Raw genomic sequence first — 26,060 nt, 5'->3', positions numbered from 1 at the left:
GTTTCACTGCCCTGAGAACTCTTTGTGCTTTGCCTTTTCATCCCTCCTTCCCCCTAAACCCTTGGAGACCACTGATCTTTTTACTGTCTCCGTAGTTTTGCCTTTTCCAGGCTGTCATGTAGTTGGACCCATACTGTGTGTAGCCTTTTCAGATTGACTTCTTTCAATTAGAAATATATATTCAAGTTTTCTCCATGTCTTTGCAGAGCTTTGCTAGCTCATTTCTTTTTATCACTGAATGATATTCCATCATCTGGACATACAATTTATTTATCTATCCTCTACTGAAGGATGTCTTGTTTGCTTCCAAGTGTTTTAGCAATTATGGGTAAAGCTGCCATACACACCCGTAGGCAGGTTTTTGTATGGACATAAGTTTTCTTCTCCTTTGGGTAAATACCAGAGAATATGATGTCTGGATTGCATGGAAAAAGCATCTTTAGTTTTGTAGGACAAGGCAAGACTGCCTTTAAGAGTAGTAGTACCATTTTGCATTCCCAGCATAGCTGAGAGTTCCTATTGCTCCATAGTCTTGCCAGCAGTGGGTGTTGTCAGTGCTTTGGACTTTGACCATTCTCAAAGGTATGGACTGCAATCTCATTGTTGATCCCAGTTCCCTAATGACAAAGGATGTGGACCATCCTTTCATATGCCTGTTTGCCATCTGTATATCTTCTATGGTGAGGTGTTTGTCTGACCTGTTGCCCTTTTTAAAACCGGGTTGTTTATTTTCTTATTTCGAGTTTGAAGTTGTGCTTTGCTTTTGATTTCTTAGATCTCACCGCTATTACGCAGATTGTGTGTTTCTAAAACTGGGGGAACCAAAGTCTAGGAGGTGCGTGGGTATATTGTTAGAGGTTTACAAATTATTTTGTTATTTGAGAATATGTTACAATGTCTGTAAACCATAAGGGAATCATGCACTGGAGAACCAGGAACCATCACCCACCTTCTGCACCTTCATTTCCACTGGCATTTACAATTTAACACCAATGACACACCAGTGACATAATTTATTTTTAATGCAGTGCTTTTAAAACCAAAGTCAGTAGCCTCCTGCTAATTTGCGGGTATATTATTTGGCATCCAGGAGAATTTTATCCCTTTTCTCACTGGTGAGAAACACCAGAAATATCACTGCATGTCTCTGGTCTCAAACTGCAATAATTTCCACCATGTGAGGGGAAGATTTTCTTTGCCTTGGCCAGAGACAGGCTTGGGCTAAAACCAGAGCAGGCAAGAGGGCCAGCTTCCTTTCCCACTGATTCACTTCTCAATCTCAGAGTTTTAAATCAGGAGCCTAGAAGAGCAAGGAAAATGTTTGCCCAAATATAGCCTTGTCTTTTCCCTATTCACAAGACTCTATCCCTAGATATGGAGCTCAAACAGTATAGTTTCGTGACTTCTCATGGAGAAGTAAAGTGCTGGGAGCTTGAGACGTATAAAGCAGGTAGCAGAAGAGCCAAGAGGGCCTTGAACTGCCCTCCTGGGAGTCCATTATGATGACAGGACGCTGAGCTGCAGGGTTCACAGCTGGGACCTGGCAGGTACCTGAGTGGGTGCTGGTGGCGAGCTGGAAAGGGCAGAAGCTCTTCAGCCCAGTTCAGTGTCACACACTGGAATGGGGGCCCAAGTCAAATCTGACTTTGCAGAGGAAGCTGAAGATCGGATTTTAACGTGGCATCTCCTGAATTCCAAATATTGGCAATGGATTCGTATCTTCTTGAAAACTCTGTGAGCTTAATAAAGTGTGTCTGTGGGTGAGATCCGGCTGACCGCTACAAGACCTCGGGTGGGTGACTTCTGCTTTGCGTGGGTTCACTTTGTTGGAGATTTGCTGATGGGAAATTGTACTTTGACAGTCAGAAGGTGTCTGTGTGGAAAATGATACCTGAAGTACCCTGTGTTTAATTTTGTAAGCACATTTCTCTTTTTTCTTCTTTTGAGAGGGAGAGGGGGAGAGAGAGAGCGTGCGTGCGCGTGCACGCACTCACAAGCAGTGGCGGAGGGGCAGAGGGAGAGCGAGAATCTTAAGCAGGCTCCATGCTCAGTTCGGGTCTTGATCTCACAACCCTGAGATCATGACCTGAGCCAAAACGAAGAGTCGGACACTTAACTGAGCCACCCAGGTGCCCCATAAGCACATGACTTCTTAATGTTCAAAGATACTTATATCAAAGCATCTTGGTCGGCTCTTGAGAATAGGCAGTGTCACCCTCCCATTCTGTATGCCATCGGATCCATCCCATGCACCCCACTCAGAGAGATATATTTGTGAAGGAGTTGCTATCTTTACGCAGGTAAAGATCCCTAGAACTGGCCTTGCTGTCATGGATTACTAGATCCGAGACTCTGCAAAGCAGGCCCCGATGGAAGGGGCATGCCTGTCAAGAGGGCAGGATGGAGGAGGGACTCAGAGCAGAAATCCCTGGAAGCAGAATTTGCTGAGTTACAGAGGCCCCAGAGGCAGCCATCGAATGATGTTGATCTCCGAAGCCCTGTGGAAGGTCAGCATGACCCCTGAGAAACCCTGCCTTGGCCAGAGAGGCTGGCATCTGGGCTGACGCACACTTTATTCATATGTTGGTAGCTGTGGAAAGGAGTATGGGTATGTGTGGGGTGGGGTATGCGGACTTCTAGCAGTTGATTCGTGTTGACTTACTCTTGGGCTTAATACTGCCTCCGTGCACCCAGGTCACAGAATTCAGCCAAATGCCCCCAGATATGCAAAGCTCATTCCCATGAAAAGTTTCTCGTTTATAAATTCCATTTATTCTAATGAATGACTTGGCATAGTAAAGGAAGATCGTGTGAGAATCATCACTGTAATAGCCACATGAACAAGGCATTCTCTCAAAAAGACAGCAGAGAGGAGGATATTTAAGTGACTTACTATTGTAGGAAAAAAAAGAAGAAAAAAACCATAACAAAGCAAAATAAAATAACCACCTGGGCACCTAGTGGAGACCAAAAGAACTCATCCTCTTTTCCCCCAACTACTTACGTATGCCAACAACATGCCAGTGTTTGCATTTCACAAGGTCTATCTCAGATTTCCATTTCAACTTTGATTATACCAATTTTATAGATGAGACCAAGCATCGGTGAACACGTCACTTGCCCAAGTTCACACAGCAAATCAGTGACAGAGCTATAAATCAACAAAGACCATGCGCGCCCCCTCCCTCCTCCAACCACACACAGAAACTTTAATTTCCCTTCGGGCCCAACTATTTCCATTAGGAACACAAGTAGACCCCCGGTTTAATAAGCAGATGATCTCTCCTTTCCATAGCATAGCCCGTTCAGCCAAAGACAGCTCCTGCATCTCTGTGGCCGAGAGAGAAGTATAAAGAGATCCGTGGGTATGAAAAGTGTCGGTCTCTGGGTTTCCCCAGCACCCTGCTGTTGGGTTACTGCCCTGTAGAAACCGGTGCAGCACAACCGCTGGGAAGGAGGACAACATTGTCAGCCCACTGGTTCTTTGGTCCACCTGGCTCTACACCAGAGTTTCAGATGAAGCAACATGGAAGCCTTGGAGAAAAATGGAAATGTTCCACAGGTAACAGATGGGCTGACATGTCTACCTTGGCCCTTAGTTGTGAAGAGACATTTTCTTGGATGAGAATGAGGCATGTGCCATGGTGATAGCTCAGAAAATTTGCCTCTTCTGCCCCAGAGAGAAAGAGATAAACTAATGAAGTTTCCTGGATGTGCTAAATAATGGAGTTCTTTTAAACTTCTCTCTCTTCACGTGGAACCCTGGACTTTTTCCTCCTGCTGTCAGTCGGTGTTTAAAATAGGAAACGCACAAATCTGGTTCCTAAACCATTTCCAGCAAATCTGTGAGGTGGGGGAAAAAAATAAAGGATCTCGGATTTAGACTTCGAATGTAAAGCTCCACTTCACAATCTTTTGAGATATTCCAAGAGGACTCCAAACTCAGATCTAACCTTACTTCTTTAAGCACATTTTATTTCTTCCTCCTTTCCCCTCCATTTTCTTGCTTTTTGCCTTTTCATTGAATGTTTGCAGAGGCCATTATATAAATAGACACCTGTCCTGTGCTCTAGACCAGCGGTTCTCGAAGCGTGATCCCTGGACCCACGGCTTCAACATCACCTGGGAGCTTGTTTGAAATGCAGATTCTCAGGCCCCCTTTATACCCACTAAATCCTAAATGGAGGGGTGGGGCCCAGCGTACTGTGTGTGTGAACAAACTACCCCCCCACCCCCCGCCCCTGCCCACGATGTTGCGCACAATGGTTTGAGAACAGCTGCTCGTCTAGACTACAAAACCAAATGGGGCTGGTATCTGCCCTTGGTAGCTTACAACTTGGTCCTGGAAACACCATGAACGTTATTGGTATATGATGAATGATATGATCCAGGCAGGCGTGGAGTGCGTGGGAGAAAGAAGGAACAAGATCAAAACCAGTGTGTCAGAAGAACTTCTCATGACACTTCATAGTCCCTTTCTTTTTGTTGTCCAAAGATTGTTTGTCCCCTATACGTTTACATATTTGCAATATGTGGGCCCTCCTAAATTAGCAGACACCCCAGCCATTGCTTATTTCTAATACCAAACCAGGAGAAAATCCTAACTCCCTTTTGGGGCTTTTTCGACACAAAGGGTATGAAACATGCCTTCAATCCTTTTATGGATTTGGAAGCCAATTAATTTTCCTAGAATGTAGGATTTAAACCCAACCAAAAATCAAAAGGAGGTTAGAAAGAGGACTATTTACCAATATGGGGGGGGGGGTCAAAGAGTTAATCTCAGATGCTGCAAGGTATCAGTGCAATGTAGATGTGATGTGGAAATCTTTACTGATTTGTTGCAGCATTTTCCACCAAGGTGTGCTTCTCCCCACCCCCACCCCATAATCTAATCAGAAAGCCAATTTACATTTATGTGGGATTTTTATTATCATTCTATTATTTTTAAAGCCTGGTATTCAGCAGGCTACAAAGGGCAGAGAAGTGCTTCTCATTAAGAGAGCAAGCCCATTTGTAAGATATCCAGAAAGCAGCAGCTGCTATGTGACAAAGGCTCAGAGGCAGATGTTTACTGTAAACTGAGAGTGAGTCAACAGAATGACAAGATGCCAAGAAAGTTAATGTGATCTTGTGCGGCATTCCTAAGTGGCTGGTATTTAAAATAAGGGGCAGGCTGGTAGTGCTCTCCTCCGCAGGGTCAGAATACACCTGGAGTGCTGCATTCTGGTTGGAGCCTTGTTATGGAGAGTTATTTAACAGATAAACCCCACATTTAAAATCCAAAGCAGGTTCTTGCTGCTGTGCCAAGGGAAAGGGAAAATAGTCACCGTCCATTGGGGGGGGGTCGATTCTTCATTGTGTTCTTTCTCTCTTGGAAAGTGGTGTGGGGGGAGAAGGGGGAGAGATGAAGAGATTGTGCCTATTCCCAGAAGAAAGCACATCCCGGGCTTGGGTCTTTGAATATGCAAACGGAACCCCTAGACCTGAGTCTGAGAGAAGGAGCTGAAATCCTCTTTGCTCAAGTACCTCTCTTGGAGGTCTTCCCTGATTTTCTGGTTTTAAAGAGCATCTCCCTCCCTCATGCCACCTCTCTACTAGCTTTCTTTTTCTTCCTAACTCACAACAGTAATTGACAACATGGTGTGTACTGTTTGTTTCCTCTGGGTCTCCTCGCTAGGCAGGACTTGCTTGTTATGTTCAGTGCATGTTTCCTCCTAGAGCAGTATTTGACACAGAGTCAGTTCTCCGTGTTTATTGAAAAAAGACCGAAGAGCAGATGGGAACCATGTTTTTTTCTCCTTGTGAACAGGAGAGAGGTGAGAAGAGAATGAGAGTGATGAGGTAAAGAGCACAAAGGACCTGGTGGGTCTCTCTCTGTAAATCAAGGAAACGTGGTGCACCCCACGCTTATGCTGTTGTCAGAAGAGGATCAAAGCACAGTCTTAATACGAACAGCCAAGTCCAAGGACACAGGAAAAGCAGGGATCGGAATCAGAGGTGACTGGAGATTAAAACCTTCAAGAACTACAACATGGTGACAGCAAACGGTGTCTTCTGGACTTGGAGGCCATGGGAGAGGAATCTCCCAGGGCAGTGGAGCTCTGGTTGACCTCTGGACGGCTGGAGCGTGCCTGAAGACAGTGCCTGCCCCGTTCTGAAGCCTCACAGCTGCAATGTTGGGATGAGTTGCAGGAAGAATGGGGACATTTCGCCCAGACAGAGTAGACTTGCTGTTAGTTACTGAAACGCTGTCCTGTGGACGAGAGATTAGAACTGTCCTCTTGTTTGCAAGAGTTAGGACGGGGAAATAGGCGAGCATATTACTGGGAGCCAGCCTTCAAAGGAAAGGAAGTAAAAACTTTCAAGAGAACACAGCTACCCAACAAAGGAGTTACATTTTTCCAGGAGTAAGTTTCCTACTGAAAGAGGTGAACAAACATTGGTTAGAATCCTGCTAGTCAAAGTAGGGTCCATAAATCAATAGCATCTGCATTATGTGGGGGGCTGAATAGACATGCTGAATTGTACGTCCCACCCCAGACATACTAAGTCAAAATACGTGTCATAGGGAAGTCCCCAGATGTTTCGGATACATATTAAAGTTTGAGAGGCCCTGAGTGAAATAATGCTGGGGGTGTTATTAAAGGCAATTCAAATCATTAATGGATGTGCAGACTCCCGTCCATCTCCTGGGGTCTCGGGGAGCTAATGTGCTGTTGTAAATGCGGTAAGGGAAGCACTTATCCTTCTGAGTTGTGGATTTCAATCAAATTATAACCGAAGAACGACATAAGCAGGTGCACAGCAGAACTAGTTACCTGGCTCCTGTTAGAAGGTTCTGTCTTCATTTTAATTAAGAGCTTACTGTGGGGTCGCTTGGGGGGCTCAGTCAGTTAAGCATCTGCCTTCGGCTCAGGTCATGATCCCGGGGTCCTGGGATCGAGTCCCGAGTCAGGTTCCTTGCTCGGGGGGAGCCTGCTTCTCCCTCTCCCTCTGCCCCTTCCCCTGCTTGTGCTCTCCCTCTTTCTCTCTCTGACAAATAAATAGACAAAATTTTTAAAAAATAATTATTTTCTTATTTGGAATGTGTATTCTTTCTTTCACTAGAATATTTGTCTCACCAGGACAGAGATTTTTGTCTGTGTGTACCCTCATGGAGTTCTGGTAAAATAGTTCCCAGGGCAAGGTGGGTGGTAGGGGAGTGGAGAGGAGCCTTGATGTGATGTGTTTGTTGATTTCTGAGATGCAAATACTCCCATTGTGGCCAATTTCCAGTGACCACTGTGGCATCACTGTATGCGGCATTGGGAAAGGTCGTGCACAGTCAACCCCAGTGAGCTGGACTGGGCCGGCTTTATAACACAGCAGCTCCCTAGCACATAGAAGAATGCCGACACTGGGTAGGCACTCAAAAAATATCTTTTTAACTTTAATTAATGAAGGGTTGGAGTGGGGAAATAGATGTTGTGTCTTCTTCTAAAAGTACAACGAAACAGCTTTGTGAGCGAATCATTAATTGTGCCTACAAATACCTACTGGGGCTTCTTTCTGGAGGTGACATCCCAGCTGCAGGTAGAGTTGACCCGGCCGTGGAGGTAGATCATAGGGAGTTGGTGAAGTGGTTCTGGGATGAGAGAAAATTGGAGCTGTGGGAGTTGATGGCCTGGCAGTATGGATTAAATAATTATAACATCAAGAGTAGGGGTTTCAGGAGAGCTTGAAGGTCTTGAATGATTTGTGAAATGGTCATGGGGAGCCATTGAAGATATCTAAAAATATGAGTAACAGTAGCAGGTTTACCTTCTAGAAATTTCCCTCTGCCAAGAATGTGGGAGACTAACTCTTGCATTAAAGGGCCAGGGAGATGAAAAACAGGAGTTATTGCCTAAAATCAATTTAGAAAAAGATGTGACAAGGGGCTGTGTAAGACCAGAGTGGTAGGAATCAAGATTTGGGAGCACATCTGAGAGCTGTTTAGGAATAGATTTGGTATGGGGTGTCCAGCGAGATATGGGGTGTGAGGGAGAAGAAGGTAAGTTGATTATGAAGTTGGCAACTTATCATGATTTGATGGTTACTGTAGCTTTCACTGAAAGAGACAACACAATTTGCATGAACAGAGGTGGAGTATGTGACAAGAGCACTCCTTGTAATGTGTTGAGCGTGAGAAGGCCACACGCCGTCCAGGTGTAGATGACAGAACGCTGACCCAGAATAGTGAAGACAATGAACATTCCATGGCCTTTGAAACAATCCTGTCTGGGTCTAACAGGGCAACCGGGACTCTGGTTGACATCTGGACAGCTGGAGCTGGTCCCAGACACTGATGGGCAGGCACACTAAGAAGATTCAGACCAGAGTTAGAAATGTGAACTTAATGTTGAGAGGTCAAAGCAAAGAAACAGTCATCAACATAGACATTAAAGTCATGGGAGCAGGCGGACACCCAAGGAGAGAGATTTGTTAAATGAAAGATGAAGGAGGATTAATATTTCTGGGATATGCATACATGTAAAGGGGGTTAATATCAGCAAAAGAAAATATTTCAACAAGAAAGAAAGAGAAAATACTCCCAGAGATGTGGAGAATAGCCCGCGAAGAGTTTCAGGAGGTGGGTATAGGGAGATTAAGTCGATAAGGGTATCAATCACTACAGTACAGTAGATGATGATGAAAACTGGTCATCTGATCAGGCTGGAGGTGACTGTGAGAGAAGTTTCTACAGAGGTAGGGAACACACAAATTGCAGAGGGTTGAGTGATAGGTGGGAGGTGAGACAAAGGTGGGCCAACAGATGACACTTTCATCAATGCCCAATCGCTGGATAAAATAGAATTCAATAGCCCTTGTCTCCTTTTGTTATTGATTGCATTTGATGCTGACCCTGGCAAAGCTATATCCAATGTTTATATGATGTCAATGATTTAATGTTTCCCCCACATTCATAGAATTGGTAATATTATTATATTTGGCTTTATATTCAGAAAAATATTCAGCTGGTTAATGAATTTTTACTATTCACTTGTCAAGTTGTCACATCTTAGGCATTTGCATTGCCTATCTCTATCCCATTTCCCTCTCCTTTTATAAATGCTACTTAAAGTTGTTTTAAGAATTAAAAAGAAATCTGGGGCGCCTGGGTAGCGCAGTCGTTAAGCATCTGCCTTCGACTCAGGGGTAATCCTGGCATTCTGGAATCGAGTCCCACATTGGGCTCCTCTGCTATGAGCCTGCTTCTTCCTCTCCGACTCCCCTGCTTGTGTTCCCTCTCTCACTGGCTGTCTCTCTGTCATATAAATAAATAAAAATCTTAAAAAAAAAAAAAAGAATTGAGAAGTCTAAAGAGCTAGTTGTGTATCTTCGACTCAGAGTAAACATTGTGAAAAAGGATCTTTGCCACTTGGTCTATTTGCCTCTTTGGTCGCCAGGAACAATTGCTCACTGGTAGGAAAGAATTTGTATTGTGACCCTTTACTGTTAATAAACACTAGAATCACCTTCCCATTTAAGCAGTGCTTCCCTTACTCTCTTCCCAAATGTGAGAATCATCTCTGTGCCTTCTTCCCTTGGCAAGCTACCTTTGGCCTGCCCTCACCTTTGATCTGTGATTTCTAATTGCATTCCATAAGGGGTCCTGTTTTTACACAATTTATTGACCTTTTGACGGGAATTCAGGCTAGGATCATTTGACAAAATTGATGTTTCCTGCAGTCTGACAGCTGTTTGGATTTCAGGGTCGATAGTCGAGAACAATATCCCTGTGACCTCTGAGAGCCACTGTTTTCTTTTGCTTTAAGGACTAGACACCAGAAGTTCAAAAGAACCATCAAACTGGCTTTAACAATAGGAGAAATTATGGCTCTGACTAAAGTTAAGAAAGGCTTTATATTAATAATATAAAATTTTCTTGAAGAGGGTTGAGGATGAGAAACCCATCTAATGAATTGTACATGTGTTGATATCCTGTAATTTACCCTGAAGATCGACAACTGGAGCTACAAGGAGAACTGTTACATTTTGGAGCGATTAACGTGGATATGGGGTCATCAAGATCGATCATAGACATATTAGGTGAAACTGTACGAAGTTGCTGTTCTTGTAGATTGAAAATTGTTCATCACCCAACTGAATGTGATTCAACTATATGGAGAGAGAGAGAGACCGAGACCAAGGCAGAGACTTAGCTTTTTTTTTTTTTTTTTTTANGATTTTATTCATCTATTTGACACAGGGAGAGAGAGAGAGAGAGAGAGAGAGTGAGAAAGAGAGCATGAGAGCATGAGCACGGGGAGCAGCAGACAGAGGGAGAGGGAGAAGCAGGCTTCCCACTGAGCAAGAAACCCAATGTGGGACTCGATCCCAGAACCCTGGGATCACAGCCTGAGCCAAAGGCAGTTGCTTAACCAACCGAGCCACCCAGGTGCCTCAAGACTTAGCTTATTGTCTCAAAATGCAAGTCCTTGGCAACAGAACTTTGATAGCGAAGTGTTGATTTGCCATTTTAAAAACAAAAATGTGTTACTGCTATTGGATCAATGATTGTATGCTATTAGTGGAACTAATGTTTATTGAAGACTCCTATGGGCCAGAAGTTTAAAGTATTTTATTTAATAATAATATTTCTGCATAGTAGACTTTTTTTTTTTTTTAATCCCCCTTCCGAAGATAGAGCTCAAAGAGAGGGAACAAGTATCCTAAAGGGAACAATGGAATGGGGCTTACCACTGCAGTATACTCCCACCAAAGCCTGCAATTTCTCATGCATGTTTTGGAAACAGAAGTCTGGATGGGAGATTCAATGAGGGGACAGATTATGAACCACAAAATTACTCTTAAATTCTAAATGGTGCAGGAGGCTAATTTGATGCCAGAGAAGAGAATTTAATATAAACAAACGTCGAAAAAATAATGTTAGCATAGTCTTGCCTTTAAATAACTACAGTTTTGGTTTAGAGCAGCAAACATCCTTGTACCATGGTTTTCTCATTTGTAAACCATTAGGATTAGGCTAGGATGATTTAAAAGACCCTTCCCACTCTCGATATGGCTCTTTAAATGCATGATGACACAGACAGGTCTATTGAGGTAATAAAGCAAACGGAGCTAGAACATCTTTCTGCAGGTTTGGTGCCAGGACCACCCTCATCACACTCACATGGGGCTTTCATTAAAAATAGAGATTTCTGGGCTCCAACTTCAGACCTACTGAATTTGTGAGGAGAGAGTCAGGGAATCTGTATCTTAACTAACTTTTCCAAAAGCCTGGGTTTTAGTGAGTGTTGTATAAATGACCATTCATGCTGTCATATGAATACTACTGATAACTCATAGTGCTTACACACTTCACGTTTGAGAATTAGTAAGCCAGACATGTGGTATGAAGAAGACATGGGTGTGTATTTGACACGCTACTCCCATCCCTCACTCCATCAGACAATGGGAGTGGAGCGTATTTTGTTCTATTGCAGTATATGGTAAAGAGTTAGAAGTCTATTTTGAGAGCCCTCATTTTGTTCTTCATGGATCCTGCTGCTTGCCAGGGACCCTGCTCTATCTGGCCTGTCCTTATTTCCCTGCACCTTTGACCTGAACCCTTTCCTTGAGCTACAAGTCTTGCCCTTATTTTATAATCATTATTTCCCTCAGCACGGAGAACAAATGTAGGCAGTAAATGTCATTAGGGACCATTTGGTCCTGAAAGATTAAAAAAAATCTGACTTTCAGTGCCAGAAAATTTTGTGGACCCTTCTGTAATTAGGGCCCCCAGGGATCTGTGGCCAGGAAAAGCAGTGATCTCGTTCAACCCTCTTCATTCATCCGTTTTTTCATTCACAAGCTAAACTAATAGACATTGAGTGCCTGCTAGGAGCAAAGCACTATGCTAGACCCAGGAGGTGACACCAATTACAGAGTCAAACACATCGTAGGTAATACAATCTTTTTATTTTTAGTTTTCCAAAAATTGATTGATTGATTATTGAAGCATAGTTGACACACAATGTACGTTGGTGTCAGGTGTACAACATTGTGATTCAGGAAGTATGTATGCTGTGCTCCCCCCAGGTGAGTTACCACCTGCCACCAGACAGCGCTCTTATAATATGATAGACTTGTACCTTTCATCCCCGTGGCTTATCCACTCTCTGACTGCGGGCCTGCACCTCCCACTGCCCTTCACCCATTTTCCCCACCTCCGACACCTTCCCTTAATATATCTCTTCCAGCTGACGTAACATCTCTCCTCCCCAAGTCTGCAATGTCCTCGGTTTATAAATGGCACAGCTGTACTTGGTGTTTGGCCGAGTATTGGGGGCTTCCCACGAATGGAAGAGCCTCTTAAGATCTAACTCATCACTTCCACTTCTTCCCTTTTTCCATGCTCTCTTTTTCTCTCTCTTCATATCCTAAAATGACATGAAAAGTTCAGTGGAAATGGTAAAGTTCAAATTTCATTAGCTTTTGATATCACTGTTCCTTGGGGAAAAAAAATCACATTTTGGGGTGACCTTTTTAGTTAATTCACAGCCAGGAGAAAATCACCCTGAGTGTCTTTTCTATCTGTAGGTAATTTGATGCTGCTGGTAAGCATGGCCCTATGGGGTGGGCCGTACGATGGTGGTGAAGGGAGGCGGGACCTGGCTCTCCCCCTTCTGACCTGTGATTCCCAGATCCTGGGCTACGGTAGCTGGCGGAAGGAAATCACAGAAGCACTGAAGTAGGGATGCAACACCCAGTTGAGGCCTTACAGAGTATATAACCAGGCTTTTGACAAATAGAGCCACGAAGGCCGTCTCAGGCAGCGGATGCCACATACACAAAGGGCCGGAGATATGTTTGCACACGCAGAGCAGATGGGCCAACTCAGTCTGTACATTGTCTGCTTCGGGAGAGTTGTGTCGAGAGTGAAGTCACATTTCTTCCATCAGAACCCAGTCTCTCCTGAGATCAGGGCCTTTCCAGGCTCCCCAGTATCAGCCACATGACGATGCTTCCAGACAGGCAGGGTCACACCTGACCTCACAGAGTGTTTTTATTAAAACAGTGTGGTCTCCAGTCCTATCACTTATTTGTGAGTTTCCCACATGGAGAGGGTACACCAGATTGATGGTGTCAGGTACGATTCCCATAAATAGAAGATGAAAAGAAAGATCCGTGAGGTCACATCCAGCCTGTCTCTTGGGGATCCAGGCGGGAGGATTCGGGGATGTACTTATTTGCTAGCGCTCTGTCCGGTGCTGTCTTACATGTTTACGTTTATATAGCACCTTTCCTCCGAGGAAATGACTTCACTCGTGCCACAGCGAAAGGTCACTGGAAATTTGAGTTACACGGAGATGTAATAAAGTTCAACCTGTCAGGAAGTTTGCACTGAGACTTAGTGAACGCTTCTCTGTGGTTTCTTCCCGACCCTCCCACTCACCCACCTGCCCCCCATGTGATGGTCCAGGCTTTTCCCCACTTGCCTCCACGCTGGCCTGGCTCACCTCCTCCCAGGCAGCTCCAGGAGTTTCCCCAGTGACCTTGATTATCACCTCGTCAAGTGTACACATGATTGCTTTTAATCTGTCCCCAGAAATCAATCCATCTTCTACATGCGTGGCTTTCCTTTAACCCCTTCCTTGGGTTCCTGCCTTGCTCTCATGCATTTCCACCTTGTTTGAAGGCGCTCGGAAATAACTCATCCCCTCATTAGAATCTCGTAAAAAGGGACTTGGCAACCTGTCGGCTGTATGAGTTTTCCCCCTCTGAAAATGAATTTGAAAATGATCTTAGAGCTCTATCTCTCTCTTTTTTTCCCCTAGCTTTGCATGGTCCTCTAAATCCGACTCCCCTCCTCATGTCTCTTTTCACGCCTCCTTTTCAAGTTTGCTCTGTGCTTTGAATATTTCCCTTCAAAGGGAGCCTCTGCTCTTTCCCTCCAGTGAAATCTCTCTTTATTTTCTGCTGTTGTAGCCCTTGTTGCAGAGTTCCTCGGCAAGCCTCTTATTTCTTTCCTGGCATTTGCAACCCTTTCAGTTTGGAATCACCGGAGAGTTTCCTTGGTGTGAGGTCTTCTTTGGCACATTGGGCATGAATGTAGATGATAATGGGACCAAAGGTAACAACTGTGCTTGCCGATTTCATTTGGTTACCGGGCTTTGCTTTTATATCTTTCTGCATTGTTATAATGTGTCGAGCAAGCATGGTCTCCCTCCAGTAGAATTCAGAGGAGTCGCCTGGGAGGGTGGGATGAGCTCAAGGTTTGGATGCAACAGATCCAAGTTCAAGTCCTTGCTGTGCCATTTGCCAGCCAAGATTTTTGTATTAGCTAAATAGGTTACAAATGCCTGCAAATTGGGTAGCTTAAAACAACAGAAAAGCATTCCCTCGCCGTGCTCGAGGCCATGCCTCCTTCCTCGTTTCTGGGGGTTGTGAGCAACCCTTGGCTTTCCTTGACTTGTAGACACATCTGTCCAGGCTCTGCCTTCACCTCCACATGGCTGTCTTCTCTGTGTCTTTGTGTCCTTTCCTCCTCTTATAAGGACACGGGTCATTGGACTTAGGCCCACCCCCATCCGGTACAGGGTCATCTTGAGATCTTTAACTTAATTACATCTGAAAAGATCCTATTTCCAAATAAGGTTACATTTACAGGTCCCGGGGTTAGGACTTGGGCATATCTTCTTAAGGGACACATTCAACCTATTGTAACCCTTAGTCAAACTACTCTATCTCCGCCTGTTTGCTCATCTATAAAATAGAAATAATATTGCCAACCGGCATAGTGGTTGAGGGTAATAAATCACAAAATATCTGGAAAACCTTTGGCCTTATGCTGGACAGATAGTAAGTGATGAGGATTCCTCTCCTTTTCCAAAATTCCGGTTAGAGAGGGCCCCGACTTACGACAGTTTGACTTGGGATGTAATGACGCTGAGATGTATGAAAACGATATGCGTGCAGTAGAAACTGTGCTCAGAATTTTGAAGTTTGATCTTCTAGGCTAGCGATATGCAGTAAGATTCTCCGTCCGGAGGCCAGGTGGTGGCGTCGTGAGCGTGAGCTGATACGCTGACAGCCATTCTGTACCCATGGAGCCGTTCTGTTTTTCACTTTTGGTAGCATTCAATAAATCACATGTGGCATCTAACACGCTGTTGTAGAATAGGGTTTGTGTTAGGTGATTTTTCCCAGCTGTAGGCTCGTGGAAGTGCTCTAAGCATGTTAAGGGAGGCGGGGCCACGCTGGGATGCTCAGTAGGTTAGGTGTATTACATGCATTTTCAACTTGGGATATTCTCAACTTACGATGGGTTAATTGATACATGACCCCATTGTAAGTTGGGGAATATCTGTACTCCTTCGGTATGTCACTTAAGAAAATGGATGCGATCTTATTTTACAGACTGGAAAATTAATTTTCACAGATAGAGTGCTGTATTGCTATATAAAATCGGTAAATAAATTTTCCTCTTCATAAGTCATCTGCAAGACAAAGTTGGAAATTTGGGCAGGAAGCGATTCAGACAAAAGCCAAGTAGGCTGAATCCTTTCAGTCAATAAATATTTACGGAGCACTTACCATGTAACTAAACACTGACTAAAAAAGACAAGACCCCGGGCCTCATGGAACGATAGATAATAAATAATAACAGAGTACATGTGTAATATAATTCCAGGTAGCTATAAATGAAATGGAGAAAAATACAACAGGACAGAGATGGAACATGATGGAAAGGAGGCGGAGGGTGAGCTTTGAAAAAGTAACATTTAAGGCAGGTTCTGAATGAAGTGAAAGGTCATCCCATGCAAGAGGATAGGGGGTACACACTCTCAGCAGAGAGAACAACATGTGCAAAGGTCCTGTAGCAGATGGAGGAAAAGCAGGAGAGCCAGGATGGCTAAAGCATTGGGATATGGGGTAGAATTTGGAGGAGGCAAGAGGTGGGTCATGTAGAGCTTGGTAAACCAAGGTTGAGATTGGACCTGTCATAGGTGCTGGGTAAGGTCTAGTGACCAGTGGAGCACTGTGTCCAAACAACAGTCTGGAAAGGTAGCCAGCAGTGTGGACTGAATTGTCTAGGTGACACTGAACTTGGCCCTTCTTTTCCAGCTCTGGTCTCTCACTGCTGGCATACTCTGCCTACTCTCCGAACTATTCTCAAACCATGGGAAGATCACCATCTCCTGATGCTTGTTCTTTCTCTCTTTCTACTTTATTCTATTCTATTTTATATTTTCATTATCTGATAAAAGTAGATGGTAACATTCCAAGATACTTCTGGAAATCAACATAGGCCAAAAGGTGCATTCAGTCTGTCAGTTCTTCCAGCACGAGTCATGTGATGGTGCTTTTATAAATAATTTCATAAAATTACAAATCCTGTTAAGTGAGTTGACTTCTGCTGACAGCTGTTGCTGTCTGTTCACCTGAAGCTACACACTGTTGTGTGCTTTACCTAGAAGAGGCCCTAGTTAGATTTAATCTCTTTTCAGTCTCGTGCGATGGTGCTCGATTATTTAATAATAAAAAAAAAAATTCTCACAGGATAAAGGCAAGTAGGAAAAGATAAAACTGGAATTAGGGGCCTTTCCAGAAGAGAAGGCAAAGAGATTGTGAATACTTGGGGGAAGGAGACAGAGTGAAAAATACTGCTGAACAGAAGCATGGCCACTCACGGAAAGCCCAAACATCCGCGAATAGTGTCCTCTTGCTGTGGTGGAAAGAATTTTGTGATATCCACACTCATGCAGAATCCTGTCTTCTAAACTTCTCTGGGAAGACGGTGACAAGTTAGGCTCCTCGTTCCTGCTGTTGGAGACTCACTACAGATTGAGCTCGAGTGAAGCTAGAATTTTACAAGTATGACATTGACTTATATTGATTAAATTTAACACAACAGCATATGACAACTGTCAAGCCTTGATCGAGCTGTGGGACATGGGACGTGTTCAACATTCAGTAACATTTATTGAGCACCTACAGTATACAGTGCACTTGCTGGGTTGGGTAGGACGCCGTGGAGAGGAAGATAGGACCCTCTGGAGGAATTTGGTGTTGATTTGGTGTCATTTCCTGTGCTCTTCCCCTCTGGTTCTTTTTCCTTCCTTTCTCAGGGGGATTCTGGATTCACTAAGGCCGAAAAGGCTATGCATAAGTCTAATGGAGATGGAAGTGGAGTGGGGCTGGGCGGTGGAGGAATAGTGAGTGTGAACTGAAGCCAGAAGGCCTGATGCTCGACAAAGTCAGCCGAGCAGCTCTCCCTTCCCCTGCACCTGTCTCCTGCAGTCTTTGTTTTACTAAGGGACGCTGTGCTGTGATGAGCCAACCTGGCCACAGGGTGTCACAACTGCCCCAGAGACTCCAGGAAGCACTCAGGAGAGGTCTGAGAGGTTAGACATCAGCAGACTTCTGCCTACATTGCTAAGGGAGTCAGCCCAGCTGCTACAGAAATCACCCAGAAGGTCACTGCTGCCAGAGACTTACCAGAATGCCTCCAGAATGGCTCCTCTGGCTTTTCGAGGCTCCTTGTGTAACAGGAGGGGATTCAAGTGCTGACTCGCCCCTGCATGGAGGGAGGGCTGGGGACAGCCTAGGCCTGCTCACGACTGGCTCCCTTCTAGGCCCTCAATCAATCAGGCCCAGTTTGCCACTGGAGGGATGTGTCTCATTTATCTGGAGAAGGACCTGGCAGAGAGTCTTAGCCAGAGTGATTTTAATGCTGGCTTTGCTTCCTTCAAGCTGGGGACCAAAGAAGTGGGCCTTGGTTTCTTTATCTGTGAAATGAAAGCAAATCTTCAGCTCCAGTTTTATGACCTGCTGTTCTGCTGGACATTTCAATTTTATTGTCTTATTTGGCTTTGACACCCTCCAAAGTAAGAAGAATTCATCCCTTTATATAGGCACAGAAACTGAGTTTCTGAAAGACTGACAAAGGTCACACGGTATAGACATTTTAATCCAGATCTGCCTGGGTTAATTGCATCATAATCAGGGTGTTAATTTACAAACCATACACCAGCCTCTTGTGAGTCCTGGGAACTGGCTTTAAGACGTGATGAGAGAAAGGAACAGAGGATATATTTGAATTGGACTCTGTGAAAGGTAAGTTCTGGATCTTCGGGATGGAAGCTAAATCTGATTCGTGAATCAGATGCTAAGAACAAAACAGGATCATACATTTGTGGTATGTAAGGGAGAAACAGAAGAAGGAAAACACATTTCAATTACATTTAACCAATATTTAATGGTTTTCTCCCTTGTGAAAGTTACCGGTTAGGACAACAAAAGACATTCGGCTCTCCAGGGCTAGTGATAATCTGGCCACACCAATATCCAAATGCAAAAGAGAATAACAAGGAGCAGGGGAAGAACAAGCAAAGAGCTCTCGGAAGACATTGGGAAGGCAATAAACCGTATCCCAATCCTGGAACTAGGGCAGAGTCATGGAGAAAACGTTACGTCGGTTAGATCTCAAAGAAAAGTAGGATGTCAACAGATAATAATCCAACAGATTAACCAACTGAAAGAAACACATAAACGGAAGTAAAGAAAAAAAGTTGCATTTGGAAACATTTTATTGGTGGTCTTTTCTATTGAAGTGATGGAGCACATAGGGGAAAAGACCTGGAGAAATTCATTTGGGATCATGTAGAGTGCCTTCTTAAATGACAGTTTTGACCTTGGCAGGCAAGGAGGAGCCAATGAGAGAGAGATTTTTTTTTTAAGATTTTATTTATTTATTTATTTGACAGAGATAGAGACAGCCAGCGAGAGAGGGAACACAAGCAGGGGGAGTGGGAGAGGAAGAAGCAGGCTCATAGCGGAGGAGCCTGATGTGGGGCTCGATCCCATAATGCCGGGATCACGCCCTGAGCCGAAGGCAGACGCTTAACCGCTGTGCCACCCAGGCACCCTGAGAGAGAGATTTTTTTTAAAGATTTGTTCATCCATTTGAGAGAGAGAGAGAGCACAGGCAGGAGGAGAAGAGAAAGAAGGAGAGAGAATCCCAAGCCGACTCGGCACTGAGTGTGGAGCTGGACATGGGACTCGATCTCACAACCCTAAGCTCCCAACCTGAGCTGAAATCAAGAGTCCAACGCTTAACAACCTGTGCCCCCCAGGTGCCCCTCAATGAGAGTTCTGAAGCAAGCTAGTGATACAGTTTTTATAAAGATGTCTCTGTCGATTGTGTTGGACGGGTTCTGGAGACAAATGGGGAGGGACAGATAAGTTGTTGGTGAAGCAGCCTTCGTAAGAGATAATGAAGGCTCGGACCAACCTGCTGGCAGTGGGAGCGAAAGCAAGGAGATGGCAGAGACACACAGCATGAACGTTGAGGACTTGACCTCTGATTAATTTAGGGCTTGGGGTATTGGAGGAGGGGTGAAGGACTAGCTGAGGTTTTGAGCCTCAGTGGAAAATGATGGCGCCATTAAGAAGCAGAAAAATCACAAGGTTGGAAGCCTTGAGAAGACTCACAGGAGGAGGTGTGTAAAGAGAAAAGAAGGTGAATACAAGTGAAGAACTAAGGAGGACTTATCACATGATGGAATGAATGGGGGACGGTAAAGTGAACAGAAGCAGAGAGGAGCCACTGCTGAGGGCAGAGTTAGAAAAGGAGAGAGTCCCAACCAGGATCAAGGTCAGCAGTGTCAGACGCCTCCTGAGTTCAGGAGGATGGGGCGCTCATGACAAAATCACCGATGGTCCTTTGAGAGTCACTCAGCATCATGGTCCTCTCTGAACGTAGTGCTCTATGTGTCGGCGCCTCTGGACGCTATGCGGCCAATGCAGCATCCCGCCCATCCAGCGCATTCAGTGCACGTGTGCTGAATGGAGAAAGGAGAGCGTGCAAACAGGCTGTTTAGAAAGCTGTAGGCATGGAAACAAAGTTGTTAAGGAGGGAGTGGCTTCTGGGTACAAGCTGACAATGAGCATCTTCTGTCTTTCCAAATAGTTCTGAAGGGGGGGTCGCCTGGGTGGCTCAGTCGGTGAAGCATCTGCCTTTGGCTTAGGTCCTGATCAAGTCCCACCTCGGGCTCCTTGCTCAGTGGGGAACCTGTTTTTCCCTCTGCCTACTGCTCCCCCTGCTTGTGCTTTCTCTCTCTCTGACAAATAAATAACTAAAATCTTAAAAAAAAAAAAAAAGAAAGAAAAAGAAAAAAGAAAAGAAAAGAAAAGAAAAGCCCTGAAGGGCAAGGCAGAGGACAGCTCTGGGCTGGTGCAGTCCTTCTCAAACTTGACAACGACTCACCTGCGGGCTTGTCATGTGGACTGCTGGGTTTCTGGTTCAGTAGGTCTGGGATCAGCACCCCCACACAATATTCACTTTAAAAAGTCCTTGGATGACCCCTCATGCTGTTGCTCTAGTGGCCACACATTGAGAAGCACGAGCTAATGAAAAGATCCCTGGATATTCAGTTAGAAAACCTAGACGGCATCCCAACCCTTTCTCTTCTTTGCTGTTTGACTTTAGGCATTTCTCCGTGCCTATTTGCTTGTGTGCACAATGAGGATCTGATCTACACCCTGGGGTGTAGACAGGAGCATTAAAGTGAACCTTGCCTCACAGTATGTAGCTAAAACCCATTGGAGGAATGCAAATAAACACATTTAATAAGACAGAGACTGATAGGGCTTGGGGAGGTAGCATAGAGGAGAAAAATATTTTTATGTTGCTTATTTAAGAAACGGGGGGATCTGTGCATGTTTGTGGACAACAGAGTTGGTCTGAGTCAGCCGACCTCTGTGCAATAGTGTATGATTTCAGAGCTGGCTGTGTGAGCAGGACATGTGAGCCTGAAGGCAAGCTTTATCATCTTCCTCGGACAGAGTTAAGCGGAGCACCCCAGCCACACACATTCAGAAGGGGAAGAATAAAATGAGGCACCCTTTGAATCATACATAGATGCAAAATTTGCTTTCAATAAAAATGGAGATGAGGCTGAAGCTGGATAACCATCGGCTTGGTCCAAGGTACAAAGGTTTAATTTTTTATGTGCGCATTTAGTCATTTTTACGATACTGGCTTCCTAGCTCATTTCTGAATAAATCCATGGTGCATTGAAGCAAATGCCAAAGAAACAGAAAAACCCCTCACAGAATTTCCCGTCCCTATTTATAGTGAGTTGACAGATACTGCATTTTCTTCAGTCCAGTCTCTAATCAATTCATGGCTAAAAGGGGAAAAAAAGAGAGAGAGAGAAAAGAAAACAGATGAAGAAGAGCATTTTGTATGGGGCTTCTGGTCATTACCCTTCTGTTATAACTCTCATTAGCGGAACAAATTAGCATTATATTAATAAATACGAGCAGAGAGGATGCGCCAACCAACCTCGATGGTTCGTGCAGCTGCAGATCCATCGATACCATTTGCTTGCTAAATCCGGCATCTTTAATTTTTCAGTTTAGTGCTTCGAAGATTCTAGAAGTTTCTCTTTATATAGGATCTCCTTCTATGTGGTCAGGATGTGGGTCAGAGGGTGAGGGGAAGTAGCTCTCTGTCTAAGGAATATACTCCGCCTTGCTTGTGTGCCTTGGGCATTATGAATCCAGATCCTTTATATCCTTGTTACCCTCGAGACTGTCGGTGGGACTATGGCCCACGCACCGACCAAGAGAACCAGTGTGTTCTTTGGCAGTTACGGAAGTCAGCTCCGATGGATCTCATCCCTGAACTAGCAGGGACTTCTGAAGGACACTGCCCTCAACAATGGGTTAAAACGGGGACTGAGCAAAGCAAAGGCTTTCTCGACTCCACCCCGGACTTAGAAGAGGGGGATTAGGGCCAATGGTGCTGAGGGGAACGAGAGAGGCACGCTGTGCTTCTCACACATGAATCTGCATGTGAACCACGTAGGGTTTTGCTAAGAAACAGCTGATTCCACAAGCTTCACCACGCAGATGCTGTTGGTCCACGAACCATACCTGGAGTCGCCCTGAAATTCCCTTCTCTTGCCCTGGCCAGTACTGAGTCTCAGCTTCCTCAGCGTAACTCCATCATCTGTGATAAGAACAACTGGAGCTTGGCTCAGATAGCCACTTAGCTTTTCTTTCCAAGTGAAAGAAAATTAATCGGCAGGATTGAAATCTTGTATACAACGAAAACCTCTTGATTTTATTTTTCCAAGATGCAGAAGCAAGAGAGAGCATGGAGTAGAAAGACCGTGCGGTGATGACAGGGGAGCTAGCTCGTTCATTCTCACTCTAGTTATCAATTCTCAGGAATGGCCTCCTCATGTCACAGGTTCCTAGGAAGAAGCAGGGGGAGACCTGGATCTGGGGAGAAGAAAAGTAGTCACATTTATTGAGCACTCTTTGTGCTCGACTTCACAAACATTTCAGGCTTTAATCTTCCCAACAGCCTTGGCAGGTCAGTAATATCATATATCAAAGATAAAGGAATTCAGGGGGACTTAGAGAGATCTGGAGAGATTGACTGACTTGCCCAGAGCCAAGTTCACTAGGAAGACCTACAGCCTGTGTTCAAGAATGCTCTTTCTGACTTACTCATTCTTGGAGACCTATAGTTTAATTTGAGCCCTAGTAAATCTTTATTTATCTCTTGTATCATTTCCCATGAGCTGTGTGTGGTAGCCTGAGTACCAGAACCTCCTGGAAGGATAAACACATGTCCTTTGCGGGGTGATGAAATGTTTCCTGGTCTCACAAGAGTCCCCAGGGAGATGTACAGAAAGGCTGTTAGAGCTAGAGGGTCCAGTGGCCTCTTCCAGCCACCCCCTCGTCCTGGATCTCTTTCTGTGTGAGGGGCTGTCCTGCCACAGAGCTGGTAGCCTCCTTCTACTGCCTATGCCTCCACCCCATGTTGCTCCTTCTTTTGCTGAGGATGTCCAGAAACTATCGGTCCTCCCTTGTTCCCGTTGGATTCCCTGCTTTTCTTGGTTTTGAATTTTAATCAGGTTTTGAACTACATAGTTATTCATGACTAAGGAAGGAAGTTATGTGGACCACGCCATCCATTCAAATCAAGCAGAAATTGCTCGTGGATGTCAAGATGCCTGACGTCCATCCTTACAATGAGGGCAGTCACCAAAGCTCATCACATCTGTTCGCACAAGGGCTGCCCCAACTGGCCAGTGATACTGCTTAGTTGAGGTCACCTTGGGAGTAAAGGAATCTGAACAAGCATATGACTTACTACTGCTTCTCAGAGGCAGGCACTGCATGTATTAGGGGTGTCTCCTATCAGCATCCTTTTGTTTTCACAGTTAATTTACAAACAAGATTTTGCTAATGCTGTTACTGATTTCTTTCTTATCCTTCTGTCATCTTGGGGATTGTCTTGCTTCCAACTAATCATCATTGCTCACTGGCATTGTTCAGTTATTAACTAATAAGCCCACAAAACAAAACAAAAACCAAAAAGTCCTATTTGAAGACAAAATGGATGAGAACTTTCTAGATTTGCTGAACATTGTGAAACATACCAGTAGGGAGACATATCAAGTCCTCATATGACAACTAAAAATAAATCTATAAGACACATTGTAGTAAAAATTCAGAACAATGAAGACAAAAAAAAATATCTTTAAGGCAACTGGAGAGAAAAGGTAGATTATGCAAACACCATTTAGTACTTATAAAAAAGAGGTACAGATATAAGAAAGAAAAGCTGGTTTCTGTAACAATGAGTTGATGGAACTTGGATGAATCATCGCTTTCTATGGCTTCTCACACATGTATTAATTATTGCCTATACTGTTAAGACATGTCAGATTAGTTGTGTTTTATGTAATATGTACCGTGAATTACTATTTATGTAATATGGTCACATGCTCCCAATTTAAATGGAAAAGGGCCTTGGTTACGGAACACGGTAGACTGTGATGTCTGACATCATGGACCATCTTTTATGAACTTTATATACTGGAATGTGCTTAGCAGAATGCAGTGCATGAAGTGAGCTACCAACACATAAATACCACTGAAAGAATATTAGAATCCTCGACTGTCAGCAGAATTCTTATTTAAAATCTTCCCCGTCTTTTAGATAGATATTCCATTCCAAGTGGGATGAATTACTCCAAGAGAGTAAAAAGGACCATTCTGTGACATCTTGGAGAAAAATCTTAGAACCTCTTTCTTGTATTTAAAACATATTTCTAGTCAATGTTTTATACAGTATACTGCATGCTACATTTGTACTGTACTATATGTATATGGGTTTATAAATAATCCAGCACACATAATGTAGGGTGCATACTCAAATGCTAATAGGTATGCAAAATCAAAAGTATTTGGAATGCAAATCAATACCACTATGAGATATTACTTCACACTCATTAAGTTGACTAAAATAAAAGAGACAGACAATAGCAAATGTTGACATGCATGTGGAGAAATGGGAGTCCTTATATACGACTGGTGAGCATGAAAAATGGTGCAGCCACTTTGGAAAACAATTTGGCAATCCTTTAAATTGTTAAAAATAGAGTTACCATATGGCCCAACAATTCCACCCCTGTGTATATATGCAAAGGAAATGAAAACATATGTCCACACAAAAACTTGTACATAGATATCCATAGTAGCATTATTCATAAGAGCCAAGAAGTAGAAATAACCCAAAAGCCCAGCAACCAATTTGGGTGAGGAAAGTATTCCAAACTTAGAGAGTGCTGAGGGTTGTATGACTCTGTGAATAAACTAAAAACACTTGATTGCACACTTTAAAGGGTGATTTCTATGATACGTGAATTATATCTCAATGGAACTGTTATTTAAAAAAAGAAAAAAGAAAGAAAAAAGCTCATTTGAATGCCACTGCTTTAGACAAACTCACACAACCTGGCTGAAGCCAGTATTCCTGAGAAGACCATGAGAATAAAAACGTTCTACTCCATTTACATTAAGTGGCCACATTTCCACCCACCCCCCTTAAATGGCGCAGTTTCTACAAGATGTGTTCCTTTAAATTACCCTCATAAGCACTGGTTTTGCAAGAGATAGTGTGTTCTATTTTGTGTGTCTCCATGGTGGTCTAAAGGGAGCCCACTGGATGTATATTGAAGAATTAGAACATGCTGTGTAAACTAATAAAATTGTTCTCTGAATGCAAAGAAAAACACTTTTATCAAGGTTGCAGTGTCTTTTTCTTTAAGGACTGTGAAGCAGAGAGATTATATTTTCTTCAGTTTAAGCCAAAAAACTCAGAGTTGTACCCATAATCTCATTTCTTGTCCTGTTTTTGGATGGCAGGAGATATGGCCTTTTTGGTTGTTGTTGTTGTTGTTGTTGTTTTTCTCATTTCGGAGTAATTCTCAAAGCAAAATGCTACTGCTTGAATTGTTCCTCAGGTTCCTGTGGGGGTAACTTAGAGGAACAGCAGGTAGATGGCATCAGTTGAAGGCTAATGTAAGAGATCCAGTCTACTCTTGGGTGTTCTTGCTGGAGTGGTCATTTAAGGATCCAGTTGTATTTGACAGTTATCCTGAGTTCTCACTCTGGGAGAAGTAGCTCTGTGGGGGTGAGGGTGCTGGGAGTAAATCCAGCTTTTGTGGGGACTTCCACTGAATGTGGGGGATCCTTTAAAAAATTAAAAAATAGTTACTAAGGTGAATGTTTAGAGTGACAAAAGATATAACAAATCACACAGGCAGAAATCCTGCCAAATTGCACCAACACAAAATCTAAAAAATAATAACTTGTTTCAAATATCGTATCCCCTCTCCTTCCCTCCTGTCAGTGCCAGGAGCTCTAGGATGTGAGTGGAACACAATAGAATTACTCCTGGCCCTGGTCACTAGGTAAGTCAGCACAGTTGGAAGTGGGGGAATTACTGGACACGCTTTCTTTTTTTTTTTTTTTTTTAAAGATTTTTTTTTTTTATTTGACAGAGATAGAGACAGCCAGCAAGAGAGGGAACACAAGCAGGGGGAGTGGGAGGGGAAGAAGCAGGCTCATAGCGGAGGAGCCTGATGTGGGGCTTGATCCCAGAACACTGGGATCACGCCCTGAGCTGAAGGCAGACGCTTAACCGCTGTGCCACCCAGGCGCCCCTGGACACGCTTTCTACGCTGGGATGATAGCAATGACTTATCTGTACGTGCTATTCACAG

General features: G+C 44.0%; 1 protein-coding gene across 1 annotated transcript in view; it reads left to right on the top strand.

The window, feature by feature from the left end:
- AGBL1 (ATP/GTP binding protein like 1) overlaps positions 1-26,060 on the top strand; it is a 637,395-nt gene that overhangs the window by 370,521 nt on the left and 240,814 nt on the right. The window contains exon 22 of the mRNA XM_011229612.3: positions 13,089-13,109. Within this exon, the coding sequence (XP_011227914.2) occupies positions 13,089-13,109 (21 nt within the window). The remainder of the gene's footprint in view (positions 1-13,088; positions 13,110-26,060) is intronic.

The sequence above is a fragment of the Ailuropoda melanoleuca genome, chromosome 9, assembly GCF_002007445.2.
Source record: "Ailuropoda melanoleuca isolate Jingjing chromosome 9, ASM200744v2, whole genome shotgun sequence".
Classification (NCBI taxonomy): domain Eukaryota; kingdom Metazoa; phylum Chordata; class Mammalia; order Carnivora; family Ursidae; genus Ailuropoda; species Ailuropoda melanoleuca.
The sequence above is the reverse complement of the archived record's forward strand: the minus strand, read 5'-3'. Positions and strand labels throughout refer to the sequence as shown.